At 39.2% G+C, this 17,483-nt stretch overlaps 1 protein-coding gene across 1 annotated transcript; it reads right to left on the minus strand.

Annotated features, from left to right (window-relative positions):
- Nucleotides 1-643: 643 nt before the first annotated feature.
- On the minus strand, nucleotides 644-17,480 carry cenpi (centromere protein I). The gene is given in 24 exon segments (XM_034689812.1): nucleotides 644-1,402; nucleotides 1,553-1,594; nucleotides 2,978-3,021; nucleotides 3,024-3,065; nucleotides 3,068-3,197; nucleotides 3,792-3,840; nucleotides 4,301-4,359; nucleotides 4,361-4,426; nucleotides 5,632-5,767; nucleotides 6,743-6,852; nucleotides 7,067-7,131; nucleotides 7,331-7,434; nucleotides 7,436-7,449; nucleotides 9,677-9,771; nucleotides 10,208-10,328; nucleotides 11,679-11,822; nucleotides 12,510-12,635; nucleotides 12,724-12,813; nucleotides 13,058-13,104; nucleotides 13,243-13,291; nucleotides 14,513-14,620; nucleotides 14,965-15,083; nucleotides 16,030-16,167; nucleotides 17,177-17,480. Coding segments are annotated over 24 exon segments (2,226 nt in total). The 5' UTR covers nucleotides 17,349-17,480; the 3' UTR covers nucleotides 644-1,246.
- Between the last annotated feature and the right edge of the window lie 3 nt (nucleotides 17,481-17,483).

Below are 17,483 nucleotides of genomic sequence, written 5' to 3' on the forward strand. Positions count from 1 at the left end.
AACCTTAACCATAAACTCAGCTTCAGCGTTTAGACATGTATAGGGCCATTTGTGAGGATTTAGGCTCAAAATGAAACAAACTAAAAATAGGGAATGGGGCAAAAGTGTTCTTTAACACACATTTTCTAGTTACTTGGTATTTTTCTTTCAATTTTCAGACTAACAATGGAGTCCCCAAACGAGTCACTAGCCATATCGAATAGTTTTGTTTGTATTTATTGACACATTTATCCAGTGGACTTCACTAAGGGTTACCAGTAGTGGAGCACAAACAATTGATCCAAAAGAAATTAAGTGCAAAAGTTACATCTGCAATAACTTATATTTTAACATTTCATTGCTATTCAACGAAGATATGACGACAATTTTGTATTCATATAATCACAAGCACAACACGAGTTGCACTCTGCATGGGTCAATGTTTAGATAAAACTGATCGTTGAATGAATCTTGTATGAAGCGTCTTCATACGCAGAAGAGGAGGCGGGGGCCTGATTACCATTGGGAGGGTCAATTGAAACAAGCTTCTTGTAATGTCAGATCATCTGAATGAAATGTGTAAGAAGGAGGCAAAATTCAGATTCACATTAGGGCACAAGGCCAAGGTGCTCTAATGTTATCTGTGAAATGCTGAAGTAAAATGTTGAGACAAAAAATATATTTTATTTGCTTCTAAAGTAAAAGGCTCACACTTGTTTATTTCCAACAAAGTGCAAATATCAAGGTTTCCACACAAAAAGCTATACAAGAAAAATAAAAAGCAAGTCAAGGGAAGATGTGTTAAGGTGGGAGAGTTGACATTGAACAAGGGAAGGCTTGTTTTATTGCAAAGAAAGGAAGAAAACATGAAAAAGAATCATTCAATTTAAATTACTTTTACTGTTATAGTATCACGTCAAAACCAATGTGGATCATTTCACGTAAATTCTCACCAATGTAACAATGTGGGTTACAATGACTCCCCTTCTGTTTCTTGTTTTCTATTTTTAGCAATAAAAGTACAATCCCTCCTGTAAAATGGGTTTAAATTAAATTGATAACTAACAATGCCTTACGGTCTATTGATGAAGACAGGGGATAGTATGAGACAATAGATTAAAAAACATGTATATCTTTGTACATGGAAAGACTCAGATAGGTTTCATGTGGCTCTCTTTGAAGGTAAAAGTTAAAATATGTACAAGTCTTTGAGGAAAAAAATGGCAGGAAGTGAGTGGTTTCTCTTTGTCATGACTGAGTTGATCCTCTACCTCGGCTGTGTGGACACACTGTCCTCCTGGCCGTCGCCCTGGCCGCTGGCAGATGTCTCCTGCCGTTTGATGCTGCCCTGAAAAAACTGTTGGAGGCCGTCAAAGCCTTGAGTGAACAAATACTCCAGGTACCAAATCCATGGCTTAGAAAGCTGAAACGCAAAGAGAAAAACAGATCAGTGACATCTGAAGATTTTCATGATCAAAGCAGCCTCTCATAATCTCTGAAGTGTGACTGATGAACATCAAACTACGTGTGAGGTCTATTATGAATGCAGGAATGAAAAAGAGACCTGTCATACCTTTATGGAATTGAGGTCCATGTCCTTTCCTCCCGGCCAACACTGATAAAGAGACAACATTAATATTCATCGTCAGCCCACTGAGATAAATCTCACAAGATCATGGCTGGATGTTACGTTTGGACCGAATCAAGAAGAGGTGCGTGTATTATTTAACATGATGAAACCCACGGCTCATGCAGCACCCATTAATACTTAAGAGGCCTTCTCTATTAATGTATCTTCTATGAAAGTTACATTAATACTACATTTGTCTTCAATTCTTGTCTGCAAGTCTATTAACTAAACGGAGAGAGTGGCAGTGTGTGGATCCATCAGCAACAAAAAAAGCAGGAGCTGAGGAGCAGGTATTGTGCAAAGAAACGGACGACACATGGTGTGTGGTCTGCAACAAATAAACCCTGATTCCAATACAGTGATGCAAGGATGAATGCTAAAAACCAACAATGATGTTTCCTGCATCTCAAAGTCAAAGGCGCTTTTCATGTTTCCAGTTAAAGGCACAACATTTACGCCTCAGAGTAATGTCTCAGTAATGTCAGAGTAAACGTATTCAATGTCTCAAAAGTGACGGTGGGACCAAGTTGTCCCACCACCGTCCCAGCATTGGAGGTAGTAACAGAAGCAATACAGGGACCGGACCGGATCACTGAGAGCTGATGGAGCAGGCAGGACAGAGTAGTGCTGAGTGTACGTGTATGTCCGAGTGCGAGTGTGTGTGTACTTGATGCACCCGCTGTGTGTTTGGTGTTCCTGCTTTCACAACGCTTAAGGCAATGTGAAATCATGCATTGAGACACTCATATTATGGCGGTGCAGGATCAATATGAAAGTACAGAGGCATGATGACGTCTGAGCTTCAGCGATGTTGCAGACTGAAAATATGAAAAGGGCTAAAAGGTATCTTTTGAAATACCTTTAGTAGGGTGCTTGAATTAAGGTCTTTAGTAAACTCAAGGCTGAGAGGTTTTTTTTTTACATTTTCACTAAGCTACAACATAAAATAGCAACCAGTAAGTAGCCCATATTTGAATTTTGAAGATTTTATAAATGGTAGGTGCTAATATTTTGCTAAATGACACATAAAAGGTTTTCAGGGACATCAGCCCATTTGGAGATACTCCCTGTGAGCAGTCATTTGAAATAACAGGATGGAAACAACTGCCAGAAATGTGTTTTTTCAAGATGTAAGGAGTTACAGTGAAGTGGCTGTTGTCTTTTAAGGGGGAAACATCAAAATTGTTTTGTTTTAGACCTCTGGAACCTTTTGGTGATTTTTCTAAATAATAAGCACAGGGAATTTGAGGTGCAGTCAATAGCTTTCTTTGGAGATAGTATAGTGGCCTTTACATTTAACTTTTTTTAATCAAGGAAATAAGAACTAAATCATTGTCTTTATAAGCTCACTATGTCCATGGCCCACACTCACCTTCTGATGAAGTCGACGGCGTAACTCATGAATGCCGGGGGTGGATGAGGTCGAAGCTGCACCAGTGCTGCTTCACGTTGCTCTCATCAGCAGCTCCTCTCCCAGTTTTACTCCCATCCCTGGATGAAACATTTTGGAGTTCCACAGACAGTTTTGCCATGACCACCCGTAGTTGTTGAACTCTCGGAAAGTTTGGCGGCTGATGTGAAAGGCCTGCTGAAAGAGCAAAGAATCAGAAATCCAAAAGAGGGAAAGAAACAAACAAAGAAAAGTGGGGAATGAAGTCAGATGAAAACCACTCTCTGTGTCTGCAGGGTTTCAAGGCCAATGTGTTGATTAATTTGGATGCCATTTACCAATTCCATTTTTCTTAATAAAAAGTACCACTGACATTTCAAAGGTTAGGCACTGGCTGCCTGACATGTTCCTGTAGGTTCACAGCTCTCAGTGACAGATGTATTAATTCAACAACCTTTCCAGTCCTCATCTGAGAGGGCATTAAAGGTTATTTGTAGGTAAATGCTGTGAATTACTAAGCACCTGGAGTGAGAGATGCAAAATAGAAAGACTCCCAGTGAACCAAACAAACAGAGCGCCACTCAGGAACAACGAAATGCATTTAAATCGAGGACTTGAGATAACTTCTGAATTAGCTCTTCAGACAAATCACTGCTGATAAAAAACTAATTTCCTCCATATTGTTTGTCAAGTTCTCTGTGTAATGGACCAAGTTACATGCTGACAGTGTCAATAAAATACTAATGATTCATTCAATTCTCCCTTTGCAGAGAAAAATATGTTTTTTTGTACCTCTGTGACTCTTTCTTGACTCTTGGCTGATGTCAGGTTCACTTTGTACCTGAATCAAAAAGAGAAAGAGAACAATCAGTGACCTCTGTGAACAGGAATGGACTATTAAAAAAAGAGCTTGCTTTCAATTATCTGTCAGAAAATAAGAAGCAATTATGTTTTAATTTTCTTCTTCCACGGGACTTTTACGCTTAGCTTAGGACAAATTATTTCAGCACCCTGGGGTGTACACAATTATCAGTTCAATGTGAGGATTTGTGTCATTAAAGACGGAAGTTATAAATGACATTTGAATTCTACATAAAACAGAGAGGATGGATTCAGAGTATTGAATCTTAGCCTCTCATTATCATGCGTCTTACATGAACACGGGTACAATAGTGTTATTTGATTGCATTGTTGTTCTGTCATTAAATATGTAGAACCATAAGACACATTAAGGGTGTTAATACTGTTTGTATTTTCATCGGCTTATGGACAGTTGTTGCATGATACTGTAGAGTCCCCACCTGTACATGATGTAGGCCAGTCTGTCCACACTGACGGCGTCGGTGGCTAACAGGGCGGGGGTAAAAGACACCAGGTGGAGGCATTAAGACGAGGGGGAGCCCAAACTTCAGAAACGTGTCACACACCTGGAAGAAGGAAAGGTTTGAAGACAATCAAAGAGTTCAAAGTGTAAAGTAGATTATTATTTTTTCATTCAGCTTTGTAATGAGCTGCAACAAGCTGATCTTGTAACTTGCTTTAAAAAGACATAACTTAATTTCCTCTTTCTGTTTCAAGGAAAGGCATCAGATTGAATAATTAGGATGTACAATAGTCACGATTGCCATCCGTCTTATTGTTTACTTTATTCATTTCATTGTAGCCTTCATTTTTAAAAATAAAACATAATCCTTCTGATCGTATCGCTTTGTGATTCTTGACTATCATTACCATATTTTATTGAGCTCAAACTCAAACTGAGATTTGTATTGTAGTCATCATAAAAGAGATTATATAATTCTCCACTCAGTACATTTCAAAAACAGTGATTTTTTTTCACACCCCAAAAAAGCCATGATTTTGCCAGTGTAAGTTTATGTGTTGAAATGTTCAGATCACATTTGTTTAACCCTCCCGTTATGTTCGTTTCTCAGGAACAGCAACAATGTTCCTGGGTCAATTTAACCCGGGGCATATTTAATTATCCAAAGTGTCAGAACCCCAAAAAAATCCCAATAAACATTTTTAATCTCATTATAAACTCCAATACTAACCATTTAAATCAATATTTAGTGCAATAGTGTTCTTTAATTCTCACAGATCATGGTTTATTGAGGAAAACTCACTCACTTTTTTTTAATAACAATTCATGTTAAAGGTGTGTGTGTGTGTGTGTGTGTGTGTGTGTGTGTGTGGGTGTGTGTGGTGTGTGTGTGTGTGTGTGTGTGTGTGTGTGTGTGTGTGTGTGACACACAGTTGCAAAGAAATATGTAGTATTTGACATTCTGACTCCTTTTAGCCACCACTTTGACTGCCGTGTCAAACTGACCAACAAACAGTATCTATTTTTTATATATTCATTTCACTTATTAAGCCAAGCAGAAGAAGTTCCATGACAAAAAATACTTAACAATTTTCTTCGATTTTTGAACTTTAAAAAGGGTCAATTTGACCCGCAACATAACAGGAGGGTTTTAAATGGATGTTGGTCCATGTGTGGCCTCCAGTTTTGATGAGGAGCAAAGAGATGATGTCCTTGCAACATCACATACACTGGTCTGCACAAGGAAGATCACATTTCCAGGTAACAAAGTCACAAAACACACTGAATCATCATCCCAAACGTATTTACCGTCTCATAGAAGTCCAGGGCAAAGTGGAGGAGGAGAGAGTGACAGCCTTCAAGCTGGAGCCCCACAGAAGCCAGCCGACCCACAAAGAGGACCAGCTCCATCACGGAGTCCTTGAACCCTGACAGAGTCATGTTTCTGGGACAGAGAGCAGGAAAGACAGACATACATCAAGTTCAACCCAGAGCAGCTGGAGAGACACTGAGTGAAACTTGTACCACCAGCAAACCGTTTTGCCCTTGAGGAAGACAAAAACTTTCCCAAATAAGGCATGAGACAGTTCTTTAGAACTCAGAGAACACACACTGCATCACGAGTAAAGTTTGTTTAGAATGCACAAATGCAAGATCAATTTCTAAATCAGGGTTTATTCTTGCTAAGTAGCAGAGGAGAGTTTGAAAATGCAAGGAATGAAAATGGATCTCTCGCTCCTTGGATCATTTATTATGGTTTACACATGCAAAGACTCGATACTGATGAATACTGCTTATTATAACATAATCAACAGTAACTCCGCCTTCTTCTGTAGAAGTGGGGGAATCGTTTTATCTGGATAATAGGACTGTTTTTGTCTACAAACAGATTCCAATTTAAAGGATTTGATGAATAAACGGGCTACAAACCACAAGGGGAAATTTATCAATACACTCGTCTGCCTTAGTTGCTTGTGTGCAATAAAAGGCTGACGTAAAATAAAGTGTCTGTATAGACCAGTATGAGGTTTCAGATTTATCCTATTATCTGATGAAGTAACGCAGTTTTAGTGCTTGACTAAAACACAATGTTAGGCCACACCTTCAATTAAAGGATGGATTAAGCCTGTTATTTGTAACAGGATTCGGTTAATGACCCAGAACACCTATAAAGGTTAGTCACTTTTTCATTACACAAAACCCACGGGGAATAAAACCCATCGAACATGTTAACACTTATATTAAATCCGTAAGGACTGATTAGGGTTGAGGAGGCATTTCTCCAACTGAAAGTAAAAGCTAGAAGAGCAATGACCCTTGTTCGCTCGAGTAAACGGACACAGTGTTACAGATCCGTCGCTTGTTTATGCTCAAGGCGTAAACAAGAAGCAGCGAGTAGTGTGTAGTGTGTTAGACTCACATGGAGGTGTGGCTGTTAAGGCTGATGTCCAGGTCGTCTTCCAGCGCGTACACCGAGTGCCAGGTCAGCCACTTTAACAGCATGCTGTTCAGACACTCCATAAGTCCACACTGTGCGCACACACACACACACACAACAAAAAGGGGAATGACTAAGCACAGTAATTTAAACACTAAGCTAATAAAAGACCCATAATGCCTGCAGAATAATACAAGAAAAACCCTATTTATCTTCTCTATTAACTCATAGCAGAAGGTTTTTGTAATTAGAGTAGAACAGCAGCAGCAAATTCATTTTACTTGTGCCACAGAGAGGTAAACCTACCTTGAAAAACAGTGAGGATGTGAAGAAGAGCTGCATGAGGGGCTCAAAGAGAAGTCGTCCTATTTCTGAAGCGGAGGAGATAGGAGGTTAGAGTTTTTCAAGCTTTACAATTCAACACACTACAATGCAGATCCTGTGACATTTAATGTCAGGCCTTGCTAACATAGGAGCGAAGCTACATTTTTATGTATGAAAGTGCAGTTTGAAAGAAATGATTGTCTTAATCATAAAAGACGACCACACACAGAAACAAACCAAACTTACGGGAGCTGGGGACGACGGGGATGTTGCTCAGCAGGCCGAGGATCTCCGGGCGGAGGAGCGAGCCGTCCCACACGTTCAGAAATTTGTAGAGAAAAGCTTCTGAACTGGATAAACCCCTCCTGATGGAGAAATGTGTGTGAGATCATTTGCTAAATTTCCATTTCCTAGCAGGTGTTATGTGGGGGAAGGAGACTGAACACAGGAAATGTTGAAGGGAAGGGTGTGAGGGTCGAGAAGACCCTGAGGCGACATCCACCACACCAGTATTCACACTCTGCATACTGGCATATTGTATACAATAATCAACCACACAACAGCTTTCAGCAGGGAAAACAAATCAACATATTCTCTTATGCTTTGTTCAAGTGGATAAAACTGTTACCTGATCTCATTTAATTTGACCATTGACTGTATTTTAATAGGGGCAACATGCCTCCATCTCCTCCCATTGTAAAAAATATATGAATGAAGCCAAAATACTTCCTCAGTGGGCACTGACATATTGTGCTGGTGATGTATTTTGCAGCCAAGGGATGTACAAAAGCAATCTGGCTAGTGGAACCGGGGAACTGATGCCACGCCCCTTACACTGACCAAAACACACATTTACTTTTCAGATAAAATGTCAATGATGCCTCAGATATAAAACTGAATGTTGGGGGGATTTGAAGCAGACACTCATGGGTATAAAATGTTTAATTAATCTTATGTTTAGGGATAGGCCGATTATCGGCTGGGCCGATTATCGGCACAGATATTTGGCAGTTTGACACAGATCAGCATCAGCCTTTTTTAAAAATCCAACAGCCGATAAGAGATCAATTTAAAACTGGGTTATTTTGGCTCTGATGCAGCCGCACTACCAGGTATCTCCAAGTAGAGCATGCTTGAAGTGAGTGCTCGGGTTGGAATCTTTCATAATTCGCTAAATCACGTGGCAGAAAGGACACCGTCTGCAGAAACCGTAGCCTAGCTTGCGTTCCATTTCTCCCTGCATTTCTCATCACAGGAGACGAGCTGAGCAGTATCCGTTATGGCCCCTACAATTACTAGTGATTTATAACTCATACAACCACACTTCAAAACACTGAATTAATTCAACTTTATAAGACATGCTGCTGAGCCTGGGAGCTCTCTGCACTTTTTGTTAGAATTTTAAAACAAAGATGTCTATTGTCTAAGATAAAAAAAAAACTTTAACATGTTGCAAATCTGAAAAGCTGTTTAATAAACATATGCTTAAAGGCATTTAAACAAAGTTAAGTTTTGGAGTTTGTATTGTTCAAAATTTTGATACCAATATTTTCCCTTTTACTGCAAATTAATATTGGCTCCAAATATCGGTTATCGGGCCCCTTGACTACTAATAATCGGTATCGGTATCAGCCCTGAAAAAAAAACATATCGGTCTATCCCCACTTGTGTTAGTGTTGGTTAGGTTTCCACTCACCATTCCTCTTCTACTCTATTAATTTGGGAAAGAACGCTGCAGTAGCTGCATTTGTCAACACAGCTGTCAATCATGACATCACCCCTCATCTATTTGTTATATTTTCTTTCAAGCCCTTTGTGACTTCCGTCTGTGCTATGTAAATAAACTTGACTTACTTTTCAACAACAATTAACCAATTAAATCTTCTACAGAAAATAGATGGCCCTCTGAGATACCCAGGTTAATGTTAGATGCTCAATACTAGAATGAGATCTCCTTCAACACTCCCCAACTCAAATTACTGACATAGTACAAGAACTGTTTTCCTTCTTCTTATTAATTTATTCTATTTTCTTTCTATCTTATACATTATTATTTTTATTACATACTTGTATTTATTTATTTTTATGTTTATATTATTTATTTGTTTGTGTATGTGGGTACATGTGTATGTATATAATGTGTTTGTGTATTTTTATTATCATTATTTATTTTATTTTCATATGTGTGGATGTAAGATGTGCTATACCTCTATTTCCTTTCTTAATGCACCTGGGATTTTTGTGTTCTGTATTGTATTTCTGCACATATGTGAAGATATGTGTATGAATGTTTATAAATGTATGTCTAAAGTTGTTGAAAATCAATAAAACCAATGTTGGGAAAAGAAAGCATGTCTGAGAAACATGTATTTGTTTATTATTTTCTAAACTGACTCATGGTCCGTCTGTTATAATGGAGGAGGCCTCAGTGATGGCCATTTCAACTGAAGGGCTCCAGGATATTTCCAAGAGTTTCCATAATTTGGCATTCAGAAATACTATAGAGGTGTGAACACTAGGCATAGACAAACAGTCATCTGTTTAATATCAGACATTATAAGTTGTGGATGCAGCCTGAAAGTTGGGGCTCACCTGGAGAAAGTGATGTGTAGACAGCAACTTGTTTAAAAACTGCAAAGCTTCCTCTGAATTCTGAGAGGCTCCTCCGTCACTGCAGAACAAAAACTCTTAACAGAAGTAGAAAAAAAGTTGTATTTAAGTTACTGAGAAAGCCAAGGGAATCAACAGAAAACAGAAGATTTTCAATTTGCTTCATCATTCATCACACAGCAACCCCACCCCCCACACACCCCCGCACGCACAGACACACACACACACACACACACACACACACACACACAGACACACACACACACACACACACACACACACACACACACCACACACACACACCACACACACACACACACACACACACACACACACACACACACACACACACACACACACACAGTCTCTTTAAGAGCCTACTCTCAAAGAACCCCTTTGATATGCCAACTGGGTTATGTGTTAGGGTTCAAGTCAGGGTCAAGTTTGCTTTAGATGAGGCTTCTTCAGAGACTGTGTCACAGCTGTTTGGTCGTTTCTCCTCTCCTCCCTTACCTTCTTGGAGAGCGCAGCCGAGCCAGAAGTTGAGACGTAGGAGGGCGGACTCATCCTGTACACAGTCCAGGTACTGCAGAGCCAGACTGGAGCCCAGCAAAGAGCCCATCTGAGCGGGCAGCTGGTGGAGGTAAGATGATGAAATGGGAAACATATGCAAGAAAGTGTTACTGATAGGCTTAAATAAGTGATAAACAGGGAGAAAAGGTGGAAAGTAATAAGGACAATAAAATCACACAGTAACTACACACACAGTAAACTCTGGCATAAACCACCTTCATAGAAATGTGTATCGCTGATTCCCCCAAGGCAATTTTAAATCAGTCTGTTAACCTGCTACAGAATAACCTGATGCTGATGTCCTTGTGTTGACTGAGCGGGCCAGAAATCCACCACTGGGATAATTCTTCAGTACCCAGTAATCCCCATAATGCCAGTACCAGGACATTTCTCCCATCACACTGCATTGTTTATACAGTCCTTCATTGTGTGTGAACAGCTGCCTCCCAATATGGAGGCTTTGTCAGGATAATAAATAAATTGAAATGAGAAGAAGACAGACTGAGAATGGACACAGCTCAGTTCTTCAATAATTACTGAGGAAGTGTATCATTACACAGAGAAAGCCCCATTCAGCTTTTGACAGCACCAGAGGAGCGCAATGAGGGAAATAATCAATGATCATTTCGTCAGTGTCTTTTGTTGAATAGTTTTATGAGTGAGATTGACTGCACTCATCTGTCTTTGCTAACACATGAGGTTTCCCAGCAATAAAGACACATGATGATGTTGCCGCCCGTCGAAAGCCTTATTGTACACGTTGACTTTGTGGGCATGAATTTATGAAGCATGACCCATAAAAGTCTGCCAGCCGTTTAGAATGACTTATATTTGTTTATCAGGACACTGAATCTGTAGGACAAATAGACATTTATGGAGAGAGGTCTCTGTAGATGACCAAATGCTACAGAACCTCTTCCAGTGCATCACTCAGATACACATCATCTCCAGTCTGCTGCTTTTATCACTCACAGATGATGGATAACACTGACAATAACAGTGTAAAAGAACAATAGCCTGTCGAAAAACAAATGATAAACACTGCCCATGAAGCTGGTTACGCTCTAATCTAATAAACCAATCACAGCCCCAGGCTACTGTGTTCTCCTCTGCCAGTGGGAGATATTTAACAGTTGCACAGCACCACCCAGTGGCTGTGAGGATGCATCACATTTGTTTCCAAAGGCCATTCAGAAACTTGAGTGCATTTCTTTCAAGTGCTTAAATGATGAATGATCTTCTGGCTGAATGGCTTAATGATATTCCATCTGTTTGTACTTCAGGCGTATTGGGGCTGTGGGAAAAATCATTCAACTGTGGAAGCTGAGCCGATTGTAGTAGAAAGTTTGAGAGAGAAGAGGTGCACACACAGTAGAGCTGCAGAGGTGAGATTTGACCGGAGCAGAATTACCTCAATACGGTCCATATTTTCCAGCAGCTGAGCAAAGGAGTGGAGCTGCACCAGGGGGACCAGCTTTCTGCTGGAGGACGCCTCAGCCTGAGTCGTTTTATTGACAACAGAATTCAATGTTGGAAACTCCAGGTGGCAGTGTTTCTGAGAGAGGAGGGACAAAAAAGGGAAAATAAGTGAGGCAATCAAAAACAGTTATATACTGTATCTCCTTAAAAGAAAAACGAAAGGCAAACTGATTGAAAACACTCCAAATGGTTTGAAACGTTAACATTATGCACAATGTGAGGTGCGTAGAATATCTGAGAGGCAAGTGATGTAAAAAAATGTAAAAATGAAAAAAAGTCTGATCCAAACTTTCAAACCTCCCAATGTTTATGACAAAAGAACGTGTGAAAGAAAGTATTTGCAAGATTTATCTCTCTTAGCTTTTTCCTGTATTATTCATTTGGCTTTGATACGAGTAGGAAATAACTTTTCCCTGGAGGACCTCGTTTATTTTTAGTCTTTCACAGATTAAACATATAAGGAACTTAAAATAAGTATCTGGTCCAACACTTTTAATCTGCTGTTCTCAAGTCATCAACACAGGAAAGAAAATATTGATAATCACAATTTTTTAATCTCATTTGCCTTCCAGGGCTTCTGTAGAGAGCAGAGTGATGATAACAGTTCTACCCCTGAAGATAGCTCCAGGTTAAGCCTTTAGGTTAATGCCAAGGTGGCGGTGAGGATAATGAAAAGCTGGGAATAAATTGGCAAACAGCTTAATGAAGCGAGACACTGCAGACACAGTAAGCAGTGCATCTGAAAACTTATAGACCTCCGTACCCTTTTCCTGGAGTTGGTTTTAACTGTGAAGGCTGGACCGATGCTGGATGCGACCTGGGACCCATTCCTTTTCTGGACCGCCAACAACGTTGATTTCCAGGGAGAGTTGTGATTCTTAAACCCACTCTGTCAAAAAAGAAAGCAAAGGATAACAAGGATTAAAACCAATATTTAACAGCACATTAAGAATAAGCTGCATCGTACACGTACAAACCTTCATTCGTGATGGAATGGAGAGCGTCACCAGTTCAGGGCAGAACACTTTATAAAGTGACAGGAGGTGCAGCAGGAACGGCTGCCTTCCCTAAGGACACAGAAGCACGCCAAATAAACAACACATGTATGCATTATCTCCCTTTATGATTGATGCTTTCTAATAATGGAGAATGTTACAATAACCGACGACGTGGAAAGGGTAACAGTTAATGGGAATGGTGCGCACAGTGTAGAAAATAATCCTGCAATTCATCACTGAGTAGATGTTCATGCCGAGAAAGGAAATAATGTTGTGGCTTTGATAAATGGCTTTAAGGGCACAGAATGTTTACCAGCTTAGACTGTAGCTCCAGAAGCTTCCTTACTCTGAAGACTCTGACTGCAATACCAGAACAAAAACAGATAAGCAGTCAATAATGTTGGCAGAGAAGATGAGAACACAACAAAGACAAAGGAAAAGGATTCAAATAGAAAACAAATGTGGATCATGTTTGAGGTGTTAAAATGTTTGACTTACCACTCTCCTTTCTGGTCAGGAGGTACAACAGATGACAGATGAAAGGGCACTGAAAAACACGGCACAAGATAATAGCTTCACATCAGCCGTATTTTAGAGGACTGAATGTCACATTACAGAGTTTTAGTCATTTAATCACTCTGAAAAAACAGACAATCACTCAGAGTGGAAAAAAAAACGTGCAAGTACACAGAGGATGACAGGGACTTATGCTACTTTTTGAGTTGTATAGATCACTGCCTTCAACTATAGACATGAGGGGGTATCTGATTGTAGCAGAGAGGTTAACTCGGTAAACCTGCTTCCTAAAACAAGCTGCTGGTTAAAGCCTGGTTTATACTTCTGCGTTGTCTCAATGCCGTAGTTACACAAACATCCTTGAGATTCAATGTAGGGCCGATGTAAGGCAATTCTGAAAATACAATGTTACCCAAAGGACCTATCACAGAGCTTGCAGTCTCAGCTGATTCAACACAGAGTTATATTTTGGAGGAGGTGCTCGTCAGGCTAGGCGCATAGGCTTCTGTCTAGGCACTGGGTCAGACTGACCTACAACAGTCAGTACAGAAGTATAAACCAGGCCCACACTTTTCAACTCTTTTGTAACATTTGAATTTTCTGCCAGTCAATTTTTCCAGTCAGACATCTATAAATGCCACATTATCCCATCAAAGGCTGGCCTGTGGTTATTAGGATTTGCATGGTTGCAGTATGAATTGAATACCTTCTGACACTCAGACTGGAGTTTGATATTCCTATTTTACTAGCTGGTTGCAGCATCATTTAACATTATCATCAATATTTCCTCTTCAATTGTTTTATTTAATTTGTATCACATTACTTTCAGCTATTCTGCATGCTCGCACATGTCAAATAATTTAAATAATTAGCATAGATTGTCTGTATTTCGGCTTCCTGTTGCTCTTTGTTGCTCATGCACTGCCTTTAGATGCCTGGTTTGTTATCATTGCTGTCAGTCATTTTTGTCTTTTGCCTGTAAACTGTACCAACCCAACCAAAACATCAGGCCAAATAATGCAATTAAAACTAAGCCAAAAGGTTAAAACTGGCACATTAAAAAAAGTTGAGCATTGTTCTCACATTACAATCAATAATGATAAAACTAAATTAAAAAGCCACTTCATAAATCCATAGTTACGGATTAAAACAAAAGAAGCCCTGGCTTATTTAAATATAGAAAGCTTAGTGGACAACAGAATTGCTGCTCACATACATGTATAAAGGATTACCACACACACGAGACACATACCAGATTTTCCTCCGTGACAAAACCGAAGATGAAGCCGTAGATAGCACGAAGCTGGTCCTTCGCATCGATCATGTCAAATACAGTCAACACCCACTTTATGAAAAGGACCTAAGACAATACATAATCAAGAAAACACAAAAAAGGATCATGTGTGGTATAATTTTGACAATGACAAAAGTTAGAGGATGTAATGAGCATGCACATATTTCAAATAGTGGATAACTCCAAGCATATTGAAAACTGAAAGACACATCTGACTGGATCATAATATTTATGAAAAGAAGATAAAGAGAGATTGGAAGTAATGTTAAAGGATTTTCTGTTAACAATAATTAATTCTCAGTCATTTTAATAACACAATTCATCTTTGAGGAAAACAGGATGTTTTACCAAACAGAAAGATTGTACTTATTCTTAAAGAGATTTTATTTCATGAAAACATTTGCACTTACCTGTGTAGTTATAGGTATTTTACCGACACCTAGCCAAACCACGGCTCGAACAACAGCCTCCTGTGGCACAGTCGCTGCAGGGATTAAACATTTGAGCACCCTGGCACACAGAGTGGTCCCTACACATAGAAACACACGGGAAAAAATCTGAATAAAGGAAGCTGATTCTGAGACTGACTAAATGCAATCTTCCAAAACAAAAAAAAATCTATACATTACATACAAGAATAAAACACAGTATTCATGTTTGAGTTAGTCTGCTGAATCTCACATCCGAGTCCCAAGACGTCCACTACATAAGCATTGTTTGGCTCCAGCATTGCACTAACACTAACACATAACTACCAGATGGTGTTACATGTTTTTGTCTGGTAATTATGATATATTTACAATATAATTGTAACGTGGTTAAAACTACAACTCCACAGTGAGATGCTGTTTGAATATGTCTGTTCAGTTTGATTCATTTCTGCATGGAACAGAAATGCAAGTTGGGTTGAGTTATTTCATTTACATTAAAGCTCTTGTGATGAGTTTTTTTAACTGGTTCTGAAACAGACTGGATCACTTTATGACCAAAACCAGAAGCAAGATGAATTCATTTAGTTTAGTTATTTTTAGTTTGAGTTAACACTGCTGCCAGGTTTGTGTCTGACGGGGGATTACTGGCAGACAACAGCCTTTATTCACTTCTTAACATTTACCACAGAAATGATTCACAAAGGGCCTCATTCAGCAACCATTCAAGAGGAAATATGTTCTTAAAACACACTTTCACAGTTTTTAAGAAGATCCTGACATTCAGCAAAGTTCTCTTATCTAGGTTTTGTTCCTAGAAGACTCAAAAACACTTGTGTGCACATTTGAACGTCAATATGAAAGTAAGAAATGATTTCATATTGTGTTTTCCATCATACAGCACCTTATATTATTAAAAAACATTTAAAAATACATGATTTCAGTGTGCTAAACTCTTATTTCAATCATTCAAGTTTTACAGTCCTGTTCCTTTTGCTAGAAACACCATAATAAATACCCAGTGCACTTCTGTTGCTTGGACCTTACCCATACGGAGGCTCATGGCAAACTCAAGCATAATGGAGATGGCCTCTGAGGACAATCCTCTGTTGTAGGCCACCCTCTCCACCTGCACCAGGTGCCTTTCCACCTCATCATTCCCAGTCACAGGAGTTCCTGCTTGAACTAGAGGAGAGAAGCGTCATTAGAGAGTGTGTCTTGAGAAATGTTTGAATATTCCAGCAGTTTGACACAACTAAGTAATAAATGAGTTTTTTTTTTTTTTATTAAAAATGGTGTTGGGTGTTTTTAAATAAATTTAAATAGCTATAATTATAGTTTTGAGTAGAAACAAATAAATTGTAGTTATCCACACATGTATTGTGGACTCATATTGATGGGATTTTCCAATTTGGATAGCTGGATTTAAATGATGATTATCAGATTGTAGATGTCTAGTATTACATCCTAAGAAAAATTATATTGCAGACATCCAAAATGTTCATTCTGTATCAGAAGAATAATATTGCAGATATCTCACAATGAAATCTCTATAGGGCTAAGATGACATTTGACCATGGGTGAATGAAGTTGTGATATCTGAGATGTTCATTCTAAATAATAAGAATTAATTATCTAAAACAGATATCCCATCTGGCTATTAAAAATAAAAACTGCCTCTTATGGTGATGTAGTAGGATTTAAAGGTACCTTAAATTGAATTGTAACCAGGTTGACCAAAGTTTTAGGCATCCTGACATTTTATTCCTGCAAGTAGGAACGTCTAGCTATCTCAAATTACATTATTTACTGATCAGTGCAGTTTTAATAGCATTTTGAATACAAGAAAATACATATATGACTGATAGGAGTGTGTTTGGATTGAATGTCCAAACTATTCGACAAAGAGCCTTCTGTAACGATGTTCTTAATAAGCACTGCTTACTTGACTTCAGGACTGCTCTCTTTTTAGGCTAACATGAGTTTTTACCCAAGTAAGCAAACTAGCAACACTTGCTATATTTGTTGACACCACTCCAGCCCAGTTACGTTTACGTTAGACTATTTTCAGTCTTTGGTTAGTCATAGTTTTCCCTTCCGTTAACAACTTCGTGTACCAATGTAAATAGGTCAACCAGCTTGGTAACAGAAATGCCACCATCTGCTATCGGCGTATTTGTTGTCAAGGTCCTACCGTCAGTGAAGTATTTCAGGGCCAGGACAAACGGGTCCTCCGCCTCGTTTTTTCTTTTCTCCTTTTCGGCGACTCTCAGACTCCTATTGCTGCTACGACTGGACACCGTTTGGTCGTTTAATGACGATGTTTCGGAGTCCGGCGGCCCCGACAGGTTGAGCTTTGCTGCCATTTCTACATTGCTAAAACTTAAAAACACTGTTTTTTACTCGTCTAGCTCCCAGGCAGCCATTCAAACAAAACTCAAATCCTCCGCGCGACCGTTTGATCTGCGCTTGCGCAGTGTGGTCCTTCCGCTCGGGTGCTT

The sequence above is a fragment of the Notolabrus celidotus genome, chromosome 8, assembly GCF_009762535.1.
Source record: "Notolabrus celidotus isolate fNotCel1 chromosome 8, fNotCel1.pri, whole genome shotgun sequence".
NCBI lineage: Eukaryota > Metazoa > Chordata > Actinopteri > Labriformes > Labridae > Notolabrus > Notolabrus celidotus.